The sequence below is a fragment of the Rhamphochromis sp. 'chilingali' genome (genome assembly GCF_963969265.1).
Source record: "Rhamphochromis sp. 'chilingali' genome assembly, chromosome: 19".
NCBI lineage: Eukaryota > Metazoa > Chordata > Actinopteri > Cichliformes > Cichlidae > Rhamphochromis > Rhamphochromis sp. 'chilingali'.
Genome location: NC_137946.1, coordinates 7,504,717 through 7,518,535, shown reverse-complemented (window position 1 = coordinate 7,518,535; position 13,819 = coordinate 7,504,717). Strand labels below are relative to the sequence as shown.

Here is a 13,819-nt window from a genome sequence, read left to right as displayed (position 1 = left end):
AGAGCTAACTAATTGTTACTACCAGCCAGTGATGAAGACTTACTTTCTTGAAAAACTTGCGTATATCCATGATTTCTTGCCGTTTGCCACATGTACGCTAGTGTGTCCGCAGGTGTATACGAGCGGAGTGTAAAGTAGCAGTGAAAACGAGGACTGGATTTTCAGTCATGTGGATGTCCCCTGTGAACAACTGGAAGGGATTGGATAACGAAGCACTGACGCTACCTTAACAATGTAAAGCGAAAGGGACCAACCGAGTTATGATCATATTTGTGTGAATAGCGACAGGTTTATATTATTATTTCTTTAAACTCATATTCCTGCATCTTTATATTGAATTTGTCTGCAAGTTCTGTAAAAAAAAAAATCGAATAAGTTAAAAAAAAAAAAAAAACCCCACCAAATTATTTAGGGGGGCTTAAGAATATTTTAGGGAGGCTTCAGCACCCCTAAAATAGGCCTAACGACGCCACTGGGGACGAGTCAGTGAGTCAGTTGGGCTTGTGAATCATGATTCACGAGTCAGTAAAGTGATTCTCGAGTATTGAACGATTCGTTCACGAATCGAACATCACTAGTCTGCAGAGACAGGCCGTGCGGTGGTGTGTGTAATGGACCCAGGTGCGTACACAAGTGAGTAGACGGGAGTGAACTTAACAGAAAGCAAGCCTTTATTATGGCTGAAGACAAAGTGTACAAACAAAGCAGGGATAGCGTGACTAGACTATAACTAAACTGGGAAAACTAATACTGTGACAAACTAAGAAAACTCAGAGACTATGATGGTCACTGCAAAGACTGACCGTGAAAACATGGTGGTGCAAATGAATACAGAAGATACATGGAACTCAAATACTGGGTCGCTTGACCCCAGACCATGACAATACCGGTATTACCATGAACGGTATAATATGGCCCAGCCCTACGGCCAATTAGTGCTAAGTAACAGACTAATAAAATACTAGAATTTCAATCCTGAAATCTAAAGGACAACCTTCCTGCAGATGGTCTGTACCACACTGCAAGCCATAATAATTGTAAGATAATGCTCCAAAAGGCACCAGCAGCACAAAGATAATAGATTCAAAGATTCAAGATTCAAAGTGTTTATTGTAATGTGTACAGAAGAAATAGCATTTCTCTGTGCAATGAAATTCTTCCTTTGCTGTCCATACACAAATGCCAAGTTGGGTAGAGTTGAAGCAACAAGATAAATAAGGATAAAATAAGACAAGACATTACGATAAAAAAGATTAAAAAAAAAAAGCATAAAAATAATGAAAGATAAATAAATAATTACAAAAATAAGTAAGTAAAGACAAGTGAGGTATGTGCAAATTGCAATTGTGGTAGGTCAGCTGTTCAAGAGTCTGATAGCAGTGGGGAAGGAGTTGTTGAGCCGGGCCGTTCTGGATTTCACACGTCTAAACCTTCATCTCGAGGGCAGAAGTGTGAACAGTCCGTGTTGAGGGTATGTGGGGTCTTTGAGGATGGAGGCAGCTCAATAGAAATCAATAGATTAATTGATTTCAATTAGAATAAGTGAAGCCTACCAGTAATCAGTTTCAACCTCCTGTGATGGCACAGGAAATCAAACCAGCCACGTCCCTAACCAGCCTTAGGAAGTCACTGTGGAGTGGAAATATGGACATTACTTTTATTTTATTGTATGAAAGGATGAGAGAGAGATGGTAGCACAGAAACTACGCCCAGTACAGAAACAATAGCATTATGCTGGCATCAGAGCTTTGGCTCTTTGCAATCATCTGCACAGGTGATCATATAGCTGTGGATGCCAAAACGAGCCTGAACTTCAACAGGTAACAGAAGCAGTGATGAGTAGTCAGGCTTCAAACCTTCATATATGTATCCTCATTAGGAAACTAAGACGACAATGTGCCTCAGGCCATTCCTAAGGTTTTTTCTCCAGTGAATAATTAAGTAACGTAGTGCATTAGTTTTAAGAAAAGTAATGGGTGATGTGTAATACAATATTTATTTTAGTAATGATGTCAAATCGAAAAGAGCCAGCTGAGGAGGTTCGGGCATCTGACAAGGATGCCTCCTGGACGCCTCCTGGGTGAGGTGTTCTGGGCATGTTCCACTGGGAGGAGGCCCCGGGGCAGACCCAGGACACGCTGGAGTGATTATATCTCTCGGCTGGCCTGGGAACGCCTTGGTGTTCCCCCGGATAGGCTAGAGGAGGTGGCTAGGGAGAGGGAGGTCTGGGCTTCTCTGGTTAGGCTGCTGCCCCCGCGAACCGGCCCCGGATAAAGCGGAAAAAGATGGATGGATGGATGGATGGATGGATGGATGGATGGATGGATGATGCCAACATTGTTGGCCTACCTATCTTTGTATGCAACATATTGATATTTTATCATTCTTCTCATGTTTGTGTGCAAGAAAGCAAATAAGCGCATTTCAAAAACATAATACCATCCCTGCTGCAGGAGTTTACAAAAATCATAATTTGCACCAATGAAAGCTGTTAGATCAGTGTATTTAAAATCTAAAAATAAAATTTCAAAGGAGCTTTCGTAGAGTTTCAGCATGCCGATATATCAGAATTTTTTGTAAGTTTGAACATTGATATTGGCTGATATAATAAAGGGATGGTACAAACTGTGGTATGACTTACGACTTTCTGCAGTTGCATGCATTCATTAATCCACACAGAAATCACAGAATAAAATAGGTAATATTTTTTCTTTCTGTTTGAAGCTGAATGCAATCCAGTGGTATTTGTCACTGTTTATAGACTGTTAATGTATAACTGAAGACATAAGATAACAAAGCACAATATATAAATAAAACAGGGTAAAAAAAAACACCTAAAAGGTGTGAGCCGAAGTAAAAGGGTAGAGATAGCGCTTTAAGTTTGGCTTTAAAAGTATTAACATTCTCTGCTGTCCTCAGGTCTTCCATTAGAAATTTTTTTTATTTTTTACAGTGGATGGATGGATGGATGGACCTCAGTAACAGAAATAGGTTCATCTTTGCCTCAAATGCATCTTGTGGCAGAACCATTTTCCCAAACTGGATTGTAAAAGGATTCAGTGGCTCATTTCAGCGTGGAAACAGCATTAATCAGATGAGTGTTTGCGTTCTCAGATTAAATATAGCTGCCAACGCCATGTATTCTGAGCCACTTGCTATCAGTGCCCTGATGGTGCGGAGAATGAGATTAGGAAAAGTGCGATGGAGAGCTGAAATAGCTGGAAGATGGCCCAGCAGAGAAGAAGCCATTCGGTGTGACAGCGCCATCAGGTCCTGCTGTACGGCAATCTGTCAACCCAGCAGCTGTCAACACAGCACAATGGAGGCCACAAAGATACAGTTTATATTCATGGCTTTCCATTCATGGCTCCGGATCCATCACCATACATTAGCCACTACGTGACAACTCTACAGCGGTCCCAGTGTTCTCCCAGCTGTCTGCTGCAGATCGAAGAAGAGTGTATAAGCGTGGTGGGGGGAGTGAATGTGTGCTAGCCCAAAAAGAGGCCACAGCCAAAGTAAGCCATTCTCCTTCATATTGTGCTGATCATATTGGTGATGGTGACTGATGCTACTCAGGTACCTTAGCTTAAGCAATAAAATAATAGTTTGAACTCATCAAGCTGAAGTGCTTAATGACATACAGTACTGTGCAAAAGTCTTGACCTACCTTACATTTCTTTATATTTTGCTACCAAGGAGCAGGTCTTTTTTTGAAATTGCCTTTGAGCCCATAAACAGGAAACAGAAAAAAGTCTGAGGATTGGACTGGATAACTTCTCACAACTGTACATACTATGTAACTCCATTTATTTTTGCATGTTTCAATAAATCGTTTTACCTATTTCCAATTTTTCTAGTAAAATATAAAGAAATGAAAAACCTGCAGACCCTCTGCTTCCCTTTCTGCCCCCCCCCCCCCCCCCCCACCCCACCTTCTCTTTCCTCCTGCTGAATTGCTCTATTCTGAAGCTCAGTGCAGCTTCACAGTATGAAGCACAGCAAAGGCAATGTTTGATCGGTCTAGCTTACAAACCAAAGTCTGAGAGTGTGTACACAGCAGTGGTGATGCTTTAACAAAGAGCCTGAGATTTTAGAAGTAGGGGCTTGCAGAATCTCAGACAGCACCTGAATCACACAGCACCTGAATCCCTCCTGGAAACTAGTGAGTGGTGGGCGCTTAAAGAAAGAAGTTAAAAACTCCTTTTTAAATTACCAGACTTCTGTGCTGCATTTCAAGAGACAGACAAAAATCTATTGTGAGCTCAGATCAATCAGTGTAAACAGCTACTTACTAGATGTTACTAGATGTTTGTCAAAAGCTTTTAGACTGAAACAACACATTCCTTCTCTCTACACACAATTAGCCCTTCTTGCAGCTGTGAAGGTGTAGCTAATTTCTTCCTCACACACCATCTGTTCTGACACAGTGCTGAGCAATGGCTGGTCACTCCCAGCCAGGCTGAGCAACACGGAATTCAAATGACTGTTTAACTGAGCATGTCGCTTGTGTATTTTCATCTCTCTGCATATATGAATATGAGGTGAGACCGTCCAGGAGCCAGTTAGCCAAGTTGATGCAAACGAAGGCCATCTAGTGAAGGCCCATTGCCTATGGCAGACCTTCCCAAAGTGTGGGAACTGCCCCCCTGCAGAGCCATTGCAGGGGGGGGGGGGGGGGGGGGGCGTGGTATGAAAAGGAAAAAAAAAGGGAAAAAAAGCGCTTGGACACTGCTAGCATAATGGACAGGTTTTTGACGGGGCTCCCACAGAAACGCAAAGCAGGAGATGAAGCATCGCTGAATATGTTTCCAAACCAACTTCATTCTAAGCCAAAGACTAGAAAATATGGTGAAGCATATCTTCCCTTTGGCTTCACCTGCACAAGTGCCAAAGTAGGTCTCCCCTGCAGAATTGATTTTCCCTTCGTCGGGAGCACGGGCTGGGCTCTTCAAATCACGGACAAACAGTATCCCACATTCTTGATTTTTAGTTCACAAACACTTGTTATAATAACTAACTACTCCTGACATTTTGGAGATGTTAGCTCTTTATACTGTAAAATTAAAGTGGGATAAAAATAATATCAGGCTGATCCTGCCACGATTTGTTCCCCCGGTTGTGAGAGTTGAATGTGAGTAGGGATGGGTATCGTTTAGGTTTTATCCGATACCGGTGCCAAATCGGTACTTTTGAAACGGTGCCGGTGCTTAAACGGTGCTCGAACCGGTGCTTAAAGAATGGAGAACACAAACTTTGTCCAAAAACCTCTCATGTTCAGCTGGTTTTTTTTGTAAAAAGATAACAATGTGTGCCTTTTCTGCAGCTATGTGGCATATATGGCATCACTCTTGGCTGGAAGCAGTGCTTAAACAATGGAAAAAACACAAACTTTGTCCAAAAACCTCTCATGTTTAACTGTTTCCCACTTTTTCTTTGGTCATTTTAGCCTTTTTGGCCAGGGTGAAGGGAGTATCTGCCATCAAACAAGAAGACAGCCGCATGTAGCTATGATGATGTTTGCTAGTTCACCTTACATGCATTAATGTAATAACGTGGTTAGCCTACTCAACGTAAATTACACACGAACAACATGAAGCTACTCATGCAGAGAAGAACGGCTGCTGCTGCATCATCATCCTCATCATTTCTGCTACACTGGCAGGGCTAGGGGCCAGGACTCTATTCTTCGGGTTTTTGGGGGATGTTGCTCCGGGTCTGATAACTGGCAACCCACCCGACGTGCACGGTGTGAGGTCTCGCAGCAAGCTATCAAATACGGCGCATTTCTCGGCTTTTAAAAAAAACGCTATGCGTCGCCAGCTGTTTAATCGGATTCTTGGTGTGACCTCCTTTGACAGTATCACAGTATCAGCTTAAAGCACTTGTTGCAGGCTGCTGAGTTTGCATATTTTGCTGTGAAGTACAGCCAGACTTTTGACCGCTTCGCCTTGGACATTTTTAATCTGTAGCTCTGCTCTAACTGAACGTACGTACCTGGCCCCGCCTACTATCCTCGGAAACGTAAAATGATTGGCTAGAAGTGTATCACAGCTCAGGGAAAAAAAAGCACCGAAATAAAGCACCGAAATGTGCGCTGCTTTTCGGTCTGGTTACTACCGTTTATGTCAGAACCGGTGCCATCATGGCACCGGACACCGGTACCCATCCCTAAATGTGAGAGTGAATGAATAGTGGCATTGTAAAGCGCTTTGGGTGCCTTGAAAAGCGCTATATAAATCCAATCCATTATTATTATTATTATTACTGTTAATCTGAATATCTGCCATTCTGCAATTCTTCTCATGTAAACAATAACGTGGCGCACAGCGTGACGTGAAAAAAGGCACATATCTTTGACGTTGACAAACTCTGTATTCCTTGTCCACACGTGCACGTAAAAAAGGAGTTTTAAAAAATCTCAGTTTTCTGTGATTCAAAACGGCATTAACATGTGGACGAAAGGTCCAAACCATAGAAACAGCTGCGTTTTCAAAAATACTCGTGGACATAGCATAAAAGAGTTAGTAGTTTATCTTCTTACTACCTGTAATTTATTGCAGATTACTTGTATTTACTTAATTGTTTACTAAATGTTTGAGGTGCGAAATAAACCGCAGTGGAGCAAAATATGGGTGTGTGTGGTTACAGGATGTGTTTGGGCGTGCATGTGTGTGTGTGTGTGTGTGTGTGTGGGGGGGGGGGGGGGGGGGAACATTTTTCTTGTAAAACAGAGGGGGGCCTGGCAAAAAAAGTTTGGGAACCCCTGGCCTATGGCATGCAAACTTCCAGTGATTTGGGCGGAAACAGACAGGGGACATCGATCAGAGCGAGAGGCCTGCCCGCCACCCAGCAATAAAAAAATCACCACGATTAAAGATCTTGATTAGAGTGATTAAACAGCTCTGAGCACTTACAGATTTCACTCATTAACTCACGTTCCTGGAAAATGAATAGCTCTGGCCCCTAGACTGTCCTTATGTTGATAGTCATCGATTTGATGAGGAGTGCCTTTGCGTGAAGTGCCCGTGTTCTCATTCCTGACTGCTGGCAATGTCTCCGACTTTGTTATCTGAAGAGCTTTTCTCTACAAGTCGTCCCCAGGTGCTGCTATATGCCTATGAAACTTTTCAGCCATCAATTCTGATGCAAAGCTACAGAAAAAAAAGCGATGCCAGTGTAGTTAGTAAGATTGAATGGCTCTGGGAACATGGGAAACCAAACCTGAACACCCCCACATTTCTATTTCAGGGGTAGAATTAAAATGACCTACGGAGTGCCACAGTGAAATAGTTTAACTCTCAAGTGGAGAGAGGCTTTTCAATTGATGCTCTCTGCAGCCATAAATTTTCTGTTAGATAACAGATTTAACATAAACCAGAGAGAATGGGCAGCAAAGAACAAGTACACCTTTTTCCCACTTTATAAAGATGTCCTCTTCACCTCCTCCACAGTGTAAGCAGCTCAATGGCTGGAGCAGCACAATCCACCATTTCTGATTGCTCATCTTCTCCTTTCTACAACAACAGGTTTTGAAGTTGTTTTGTCTAGCACAGACCTTCTTTATTGCCTTGAGAGCCCCTCTTGTTACAATTTATAAAATGGGCCATTCACCCTGAGATGTTTTCCCATCCATTGTTTTTTTTTTTTTGGTCTTCCAGGACACACACTTATCGTCTTGTGTCTTATGACGCAGGCTTTGGCTTGCAGGAAAAGCTCCATCAGAGCAGAGAGAGATAATTATTTGCTCTGGCCTCAAAGGCTCTGAGAGAAGCTCTCTTAATAAGATCCGGGCTGCTCACATCTCTTGCAATTAAAAAAGTGTCACTGTAGATGTTACATCACAATGGAAGCAGCCAAAACGCTCCAAGTTCGCTCTCAGCTAATATAAAGCTTCCTCTTCTTACTGTTCTGCCTTGGGTCACTTGTATGCCTGTATCAACATATAATACTCAAATTTAGCTGTGTTGTTCCTTATGTTGTTTATGTTGGACCAGACCTCTCTACTTGACTTTAAAACAGATATTCATTTTTCAATACACAAGCGCATCTATTGTTTCTGCTTGGCGAAGCGGTAAGACATATTTCTTGCACCGGCATCTTGGTGCATGCACAAGCCTAGCACACACTTTCAACGTTATCTTGGTGTCTCTCAACATTCATATGTACTGACACATATATGGAGCTTGGAGCTCCTGTGTGGGTTTTTTGGGTGTGTGTGTGTGACCATGTAGTTTGAGTGAAGCCTGTGAAGAGAGCTCATTAAAGGCTCAGACACCACAGGAGTTCAAACCATGCATGATTATTATGCCTCGGTTAGCATGGAAAAACACCCCTGAAATAGAGTCTGGACCCTTGCATACAGAGCAGCCACTGTGATCAAAATCATTCAGCCAGGCGTATTATTATGTGGCACCTAGAGCTGATTAGAAGTAGACACTACGCATTAGTTTGACATATTCAGTACATCAATATTCTTTGATGGGAGACGGATGGGATGCTGATAGAGCTTAAGTTATGTTCTATCGCCTACAGGAGCTACTCTAACAGACCGTGCCTCTTGTGCTCTTCCAGACATATGTCACATATATGATATATGTAACCTCTAGCCCATCTCATATACATGAAAAGGCGATGCACCATGCAGTGATGGAGCACTCAATGTACCAATAAATGCGAGATGCTGCCAAGCCTTGGGTAGCTAAATGAATGCACTCGCTGAGCCTGTCTAATTGGCTCCCGGGGTGAGGCCATCACTCACGACAGACCATTTATCCTGGGTTTATCTTCGGAGAGGAGCTGGGGGGCTGTGCGGAAAGGGAGGAGGGGAGTGTCTTGCCATGTGCTGGCAAAGCTAGGGAAATGGGATGGGGGGTGCTGCCATCCAACCTTCCCCTGAGCCTAATCCTTCACCCCGTCCTCAGTCAAAACCAGGATTCGAGGGTGACGTGGCTTAAATCCACTACAAATGAAAACAGACTCCAGCCACCATCTTAATTGTGTCTAATGCCTGGCATTGCTCTGCCTCTCTATCCCTGTGTTTCATCCCCTGCTCTATCCCTTAATCCTGCACACACGCTCTCTCATTTAAAGAGGCACATTAGAAATTGGAGAGGCACGGGTAGCTGTGCTGAGCCAAGCTGCCAAATGGGATTCTCCTTTGATTATAGCTTAACAAGATGAGTTGAGTCCATCCAGGGCTTGCTTTAACACTCAGCTGAGTGGTCGCCATCCTTCATGTGCGACCGTGTGCCAGCCGAGGCCGTGCAGTCAGACGAGCACAGTGGAGCCCGTCAGTGCGAATGTCTTGTCTCCTTGCGTGCTGTCATCATTTGCCAAGCTGCTGCGTGCCACTACACCACTCCAGTAGACATTGTGGCTCTTTTCTCAAACTGGGACCTATTACATCTTCTCCAGGCCAGGAGATGAGTAGACCTTGACAGATGGCAAGTGTGTAACCCCCTCTGTCTATCCTCAGTAGCTGTCCTTCAGCTTCATCAATCTGCTGTGGCTTTACTATTACCCTACAGACTTAATGAGACCTCGCAGGCTGACAAGAGCAGTTACGCTCAGGGAACGAGGGACGAGCACAAAAATGAGTGGCAGTACAATCCAGCTTCACCTTAAAAAAAATAAAAATAAAAACCACCCAGTGCATTGATTTAATTCATGTAAATACTTAGCCAGATAAAAGATTCTTCACTCTAGCATTCAAATGTGCCTGCCACCTCTCATATCAACACTAAGCCCCCCCAAAAAAACAAAAAACAAAAAATCCCTCTCTAATTCGATTGCCTTTCATTCAATTGGATCACTCACCCCTAATACATCATGGATTAGTCAGCTTTCTGTAAATGACAAATGTGATGTGAGTAAAATGTCACGAGGTATCAGTGGGAAAGTGAGTTTTCTCTGCACTGACACAGGATCACAGAGCTCATCATTAATTATGGTCTCGCCTGGAGTTTGGCTGCGAGCTGTAGTTATTCAAGCAGCAGTGTGCATGTGTGTACAGTATGTGTGTGCGTGTGTGAGCAAACACGCCAGGGAGAAGCACTGAGATTGTTGATTAAGGGCTGTCTGCCATCTCTACAGTTTCCATGGTTCTTCCTAACTTTTGCTGGATGCTAATGAAATGGACTCGGCTGGGCTGTCCTGCGTTCTGAGCTAACTATCCCTATGGCTGTAACACATTTAGCTGAGTAAAATTCAACTCAGTGGCAACATTGGGAAGCAGAAATGGGTGGGTGATTGAATTGCTACATCTCTATGGCTGTATCCCAATTCAGGGTCTGCAGCCTAAAAGTACGCAGCCTTAACGGCCCACAAGGGCCGCGTACTCAAAGACTGCTAAGGCCGGAAGTGCGAGGCTTGTAAAATGGGACGGTCTAGCCTCCGTCGCGCTGCCCAGGTTGCCTAGCAACGATGATACTAACAGCTGGAAACGTTTCATACAGCTTTGTTTGACAGAAATGAAGGAGAAAATCTTTTGTTCATTTGTTTGTTTGTTTCTACATGAGCTTTGATCATTCTCTGTAAGATTAAGGTCAGCTATTGGACGGCGTATATTTTAAAGTAAAGGCTTTAAAACCAAGTTAGTACAAACGTCACTAATGTCACATAACTTTGCCGACATGTGGCCAACAGTAATGTTTTAATGGTCTTTCTTATTAAACATTTGCACATAAATAAGTGACATAATATTCAGTACTTACTCAAAGTTTACTCTTCGGGCGCCCCTCATCCGCCGTTTTTTTCCGGCAAAATTATCCACACCCAGCGCCGCGCTATGCATTCTGGGATATGTTGGGCCACGAAGTCTACACCACCACATCCTTAAAATTCAGGGAAATGAAGGACACATTTGAGGCCGCATTTCGAGCAGCCCTTGAATTGGGACAACCTTCGTCGCGTCGCTGTGACATAATCGGCCTTAAAATGCGGCCCATAAGGCTGCAGACCCTGAATTGGGATGCAGCCTATATGCATGCATGATTACCTTCCCTAACTAACTCCCACTGTTGGCTTGGGAACAGTGTACAATCCCCTGGCACCCATGACAAGGCCCTTCAACACCTCCCTGTGTCTCCACAGGCACCCAACCAGAAATCAGGAGACCTTAAAGCAAATACATGATTCTTCGCTGGGCTGCTAATTGTTAATGCTGCCAATTATGTTAACTGGGGCACCCGGCCAATCAGGAAGCACCCAGGTCCTGCACCCTGAACCCTTCTTATGCCAAGAAACAGTTATCTTTAGCTCTATCTTTAGAGGTTTCAGAGCAACCTCTTACAAGAAGGACTGCAGTTTAATTCAGTGTCTCACAACAATGCCTGTTTTAAAAATGAGAATAAAAGAATAATATGATTCAATTGTGTCACGACAGAGCACTGTGACTGATAACATTTCCAAAGCATGCTGATAAAAGTATAAAAACACATTGTTATGCACCATTTCCTCACAAAAACACAGCTCCTTAAGTTTACTCCACTCTTCCAGAGAGAATTTTTTTTTTTTTCATCCTCCCAATATTATGATGAAAATGACTTCTGGCAGGTTACGGTGTCTGAATGTAATGTTCTGGTGCAGCTTGTGAACTCAGCACCCCTACAGGTACATACCTGTCAATGTCAGGCTCTGTGCTACACAAAAGCCTTTATGGCTTGCACTCCAACCAGCATCCCAATAACTGCATTGTGAAAAACAGATAAACAACTACCGTTTCTCTGAAAAAGGTAATGTCAGTTGACATCAAAACCCAAGAGCAACTCTTTTTTTTCCATCCGACTTGCCTACGCAAGCATTTCAGATTGGACTCTAGTTTGAATACACATGCATCACATGTGGGCTTCCTTACAAAGCCAAACACAACCTTTCGCTCAGCTGAATCAAGAGCAGTTCCACTTTTATTTGTGCGTTTAGCTCACAAAATTGTCTCCCATGATTTAGAAGACATAGCTCATATTGCCAACCTGCTGCCAGCATATCGAGTCAAATTACAGGACTTGGAAAAAAATAGCAGCCAAGAACAAGAGCAGCTAAGTACTGTTGCAGAAATAATAAAGAAATGCTTCAACACGAAGGGAGATAATTTAAAAAAAGAAAACTTGGATCAATATAGATTGCTGGATTCAAGGGGTAAGGCTTCAGCCACACAGGCCTAGAGACCTCTTGGCAATCTCTGCTCTTGGTCTTAAAAAATTAATTTGTTTTAAATTTCAGCCATTAGTAAGAAAATTGTCCAAGAAAAACATGTATTGAGCTGAAAATAAAATATCAACTACATTGTAGTATTCTCCCATCTAATAGCTCTATGATATTTTTTGGCCCCAGTCACAAAGACCTAGCAACCAGGTGGTGAGTGCATAACAACCGTAACTAGGGAAAAATTATATTTATATTGGTTGGCAAGTGACTGCTGCCTTTCACAAATTAGTTTGCTCATAAGGAGATTGCCGCAGTTGCCTGCAGTTTGCATTAAAGATGGCAACGTTCCGACAAACACTAACTGGCCAATGAGCACTAAGCTAACTGACCAATGAGCAGTAGTAAAACTTGAAAAAAGTGCAATGCAAGCTGGAAGTGGAAACAATTTTCCCTCAAAGTCAAAGTTGTGCCTTACCACTGAAACTGTAACTCTTCTGCAGGTAATATTTTAGTTTGACTTCAACAGATGGCTTCCTTGGGGAATTTTCTTACTAACGACTGAACCTTCTAACAAATAAGCCCAGTGCAAATCAATAGACCAAATATTAAACTTCTCTTTGATTAGGTTTAGATTGAGTTATTTCTTTATTAATGCAACTTTGTAAATGCTTAAGGCACTGTAAGCCTAGCAAATCAGCTCCCAGTCTAGTTTAATAAATCTAGTTGCCTCGACAACTCTGGTTTTATTCATGCTACACATGTGACTAACTATGAATGCAAGCACATTCTTACCCGTAACCTTATTTATTTAACCTTATTTCTATCTTCTGTTTTGTAATCTGTGTAATCTGTGCTGTCTAAAAATTACTTTAGTGTTAACCATGGCAACCTAAACTTACTCAGCTCTTCAAATAACTTAAAAAAGGTCTCCAAACAAATTAAATTATAAATAAAGGACTATAATAATATAACACTCAGGACTATCATTGTACCCTATATAATCATTCCCTCAGGGTCAATAATCAAGTTATTTTCGACCAACTTAGTACTGTTATCTTATCTGTTGTTTTTTTACTATTTGTTCTTTACTTACCCTTGCTCCTCCATCATCTCTTGGAGCTCCATACATTTGAGCTCCACCCTCCTCTTCCTCTCATGGTCCAGAATTTCTCTGTGGGGCTTCTTCACCAGGACAGGCTCTGCTTTGGGCTCCTCCTCCTCCTCCTTAACTGACTGCCCCTCTTCAGTTTTAGCTTGCAGCACTGTAGTTGCAGTTGGCCCTCCAGATCCTACAGCTGTTCCCGCTCCTGCTCCAGGGACAACCGGCTGGGCCAAACCGTTTGCACCATCTTTCGGAGACAGCACCCTTGTTGCATCATACATGATTACTGAATCTGTCGAGACAGAGATGAAGAGACCAAAGGTTAACGGAGAGAGGGGATGAGAGAAGCTGTCACTTGTGGGTCTCACTCACATTAATCATTTAATGTCAGATCTTTCCCTTGTTTTGGGAGGTTCTCACTCAGTGGGAGTAATCTTTATACATTTAGTAAAAAAAAATCCCCATCAAAGACCATTTTGTACCCATCTCTAAATGTTGTCAGTACATCACACTATCTGAACCAGCAGTAAGCCACAAACATTCTGAAACTGAAAGGTGAGCGCTTCATTT

General features: G+C 42.7%; 1 protein-coding gene across 4 annotated transcripts in view; it reads right to left on the bottom strand.

Moving 5' to 3' along the window:
• Positions 1–13,819, bottom strand: part of srrm3 (serine/arginine repetitive matrix 3) — a 146,242-nt gene that overhangs the window by 57,153 nt on the left and 75,270 nt on the right. For all 4 annotated transcript variants that reach the window (XM_080866774.1, XM_080866777.1, XM_080866776.1 and 1 more), the window contains one exon: positions 13,241–13,541. In XM_080866774.1, coding sequence (XP_080722900.1) covers positions 13,241–13,530 — 290 coding nt within the window. In that variant the 5' untranslated portion in view covers positions 13,531–13,541. The remainder of the gene's footprint in view (positions 1–13,240; positions 13,542–13,819) is intronic.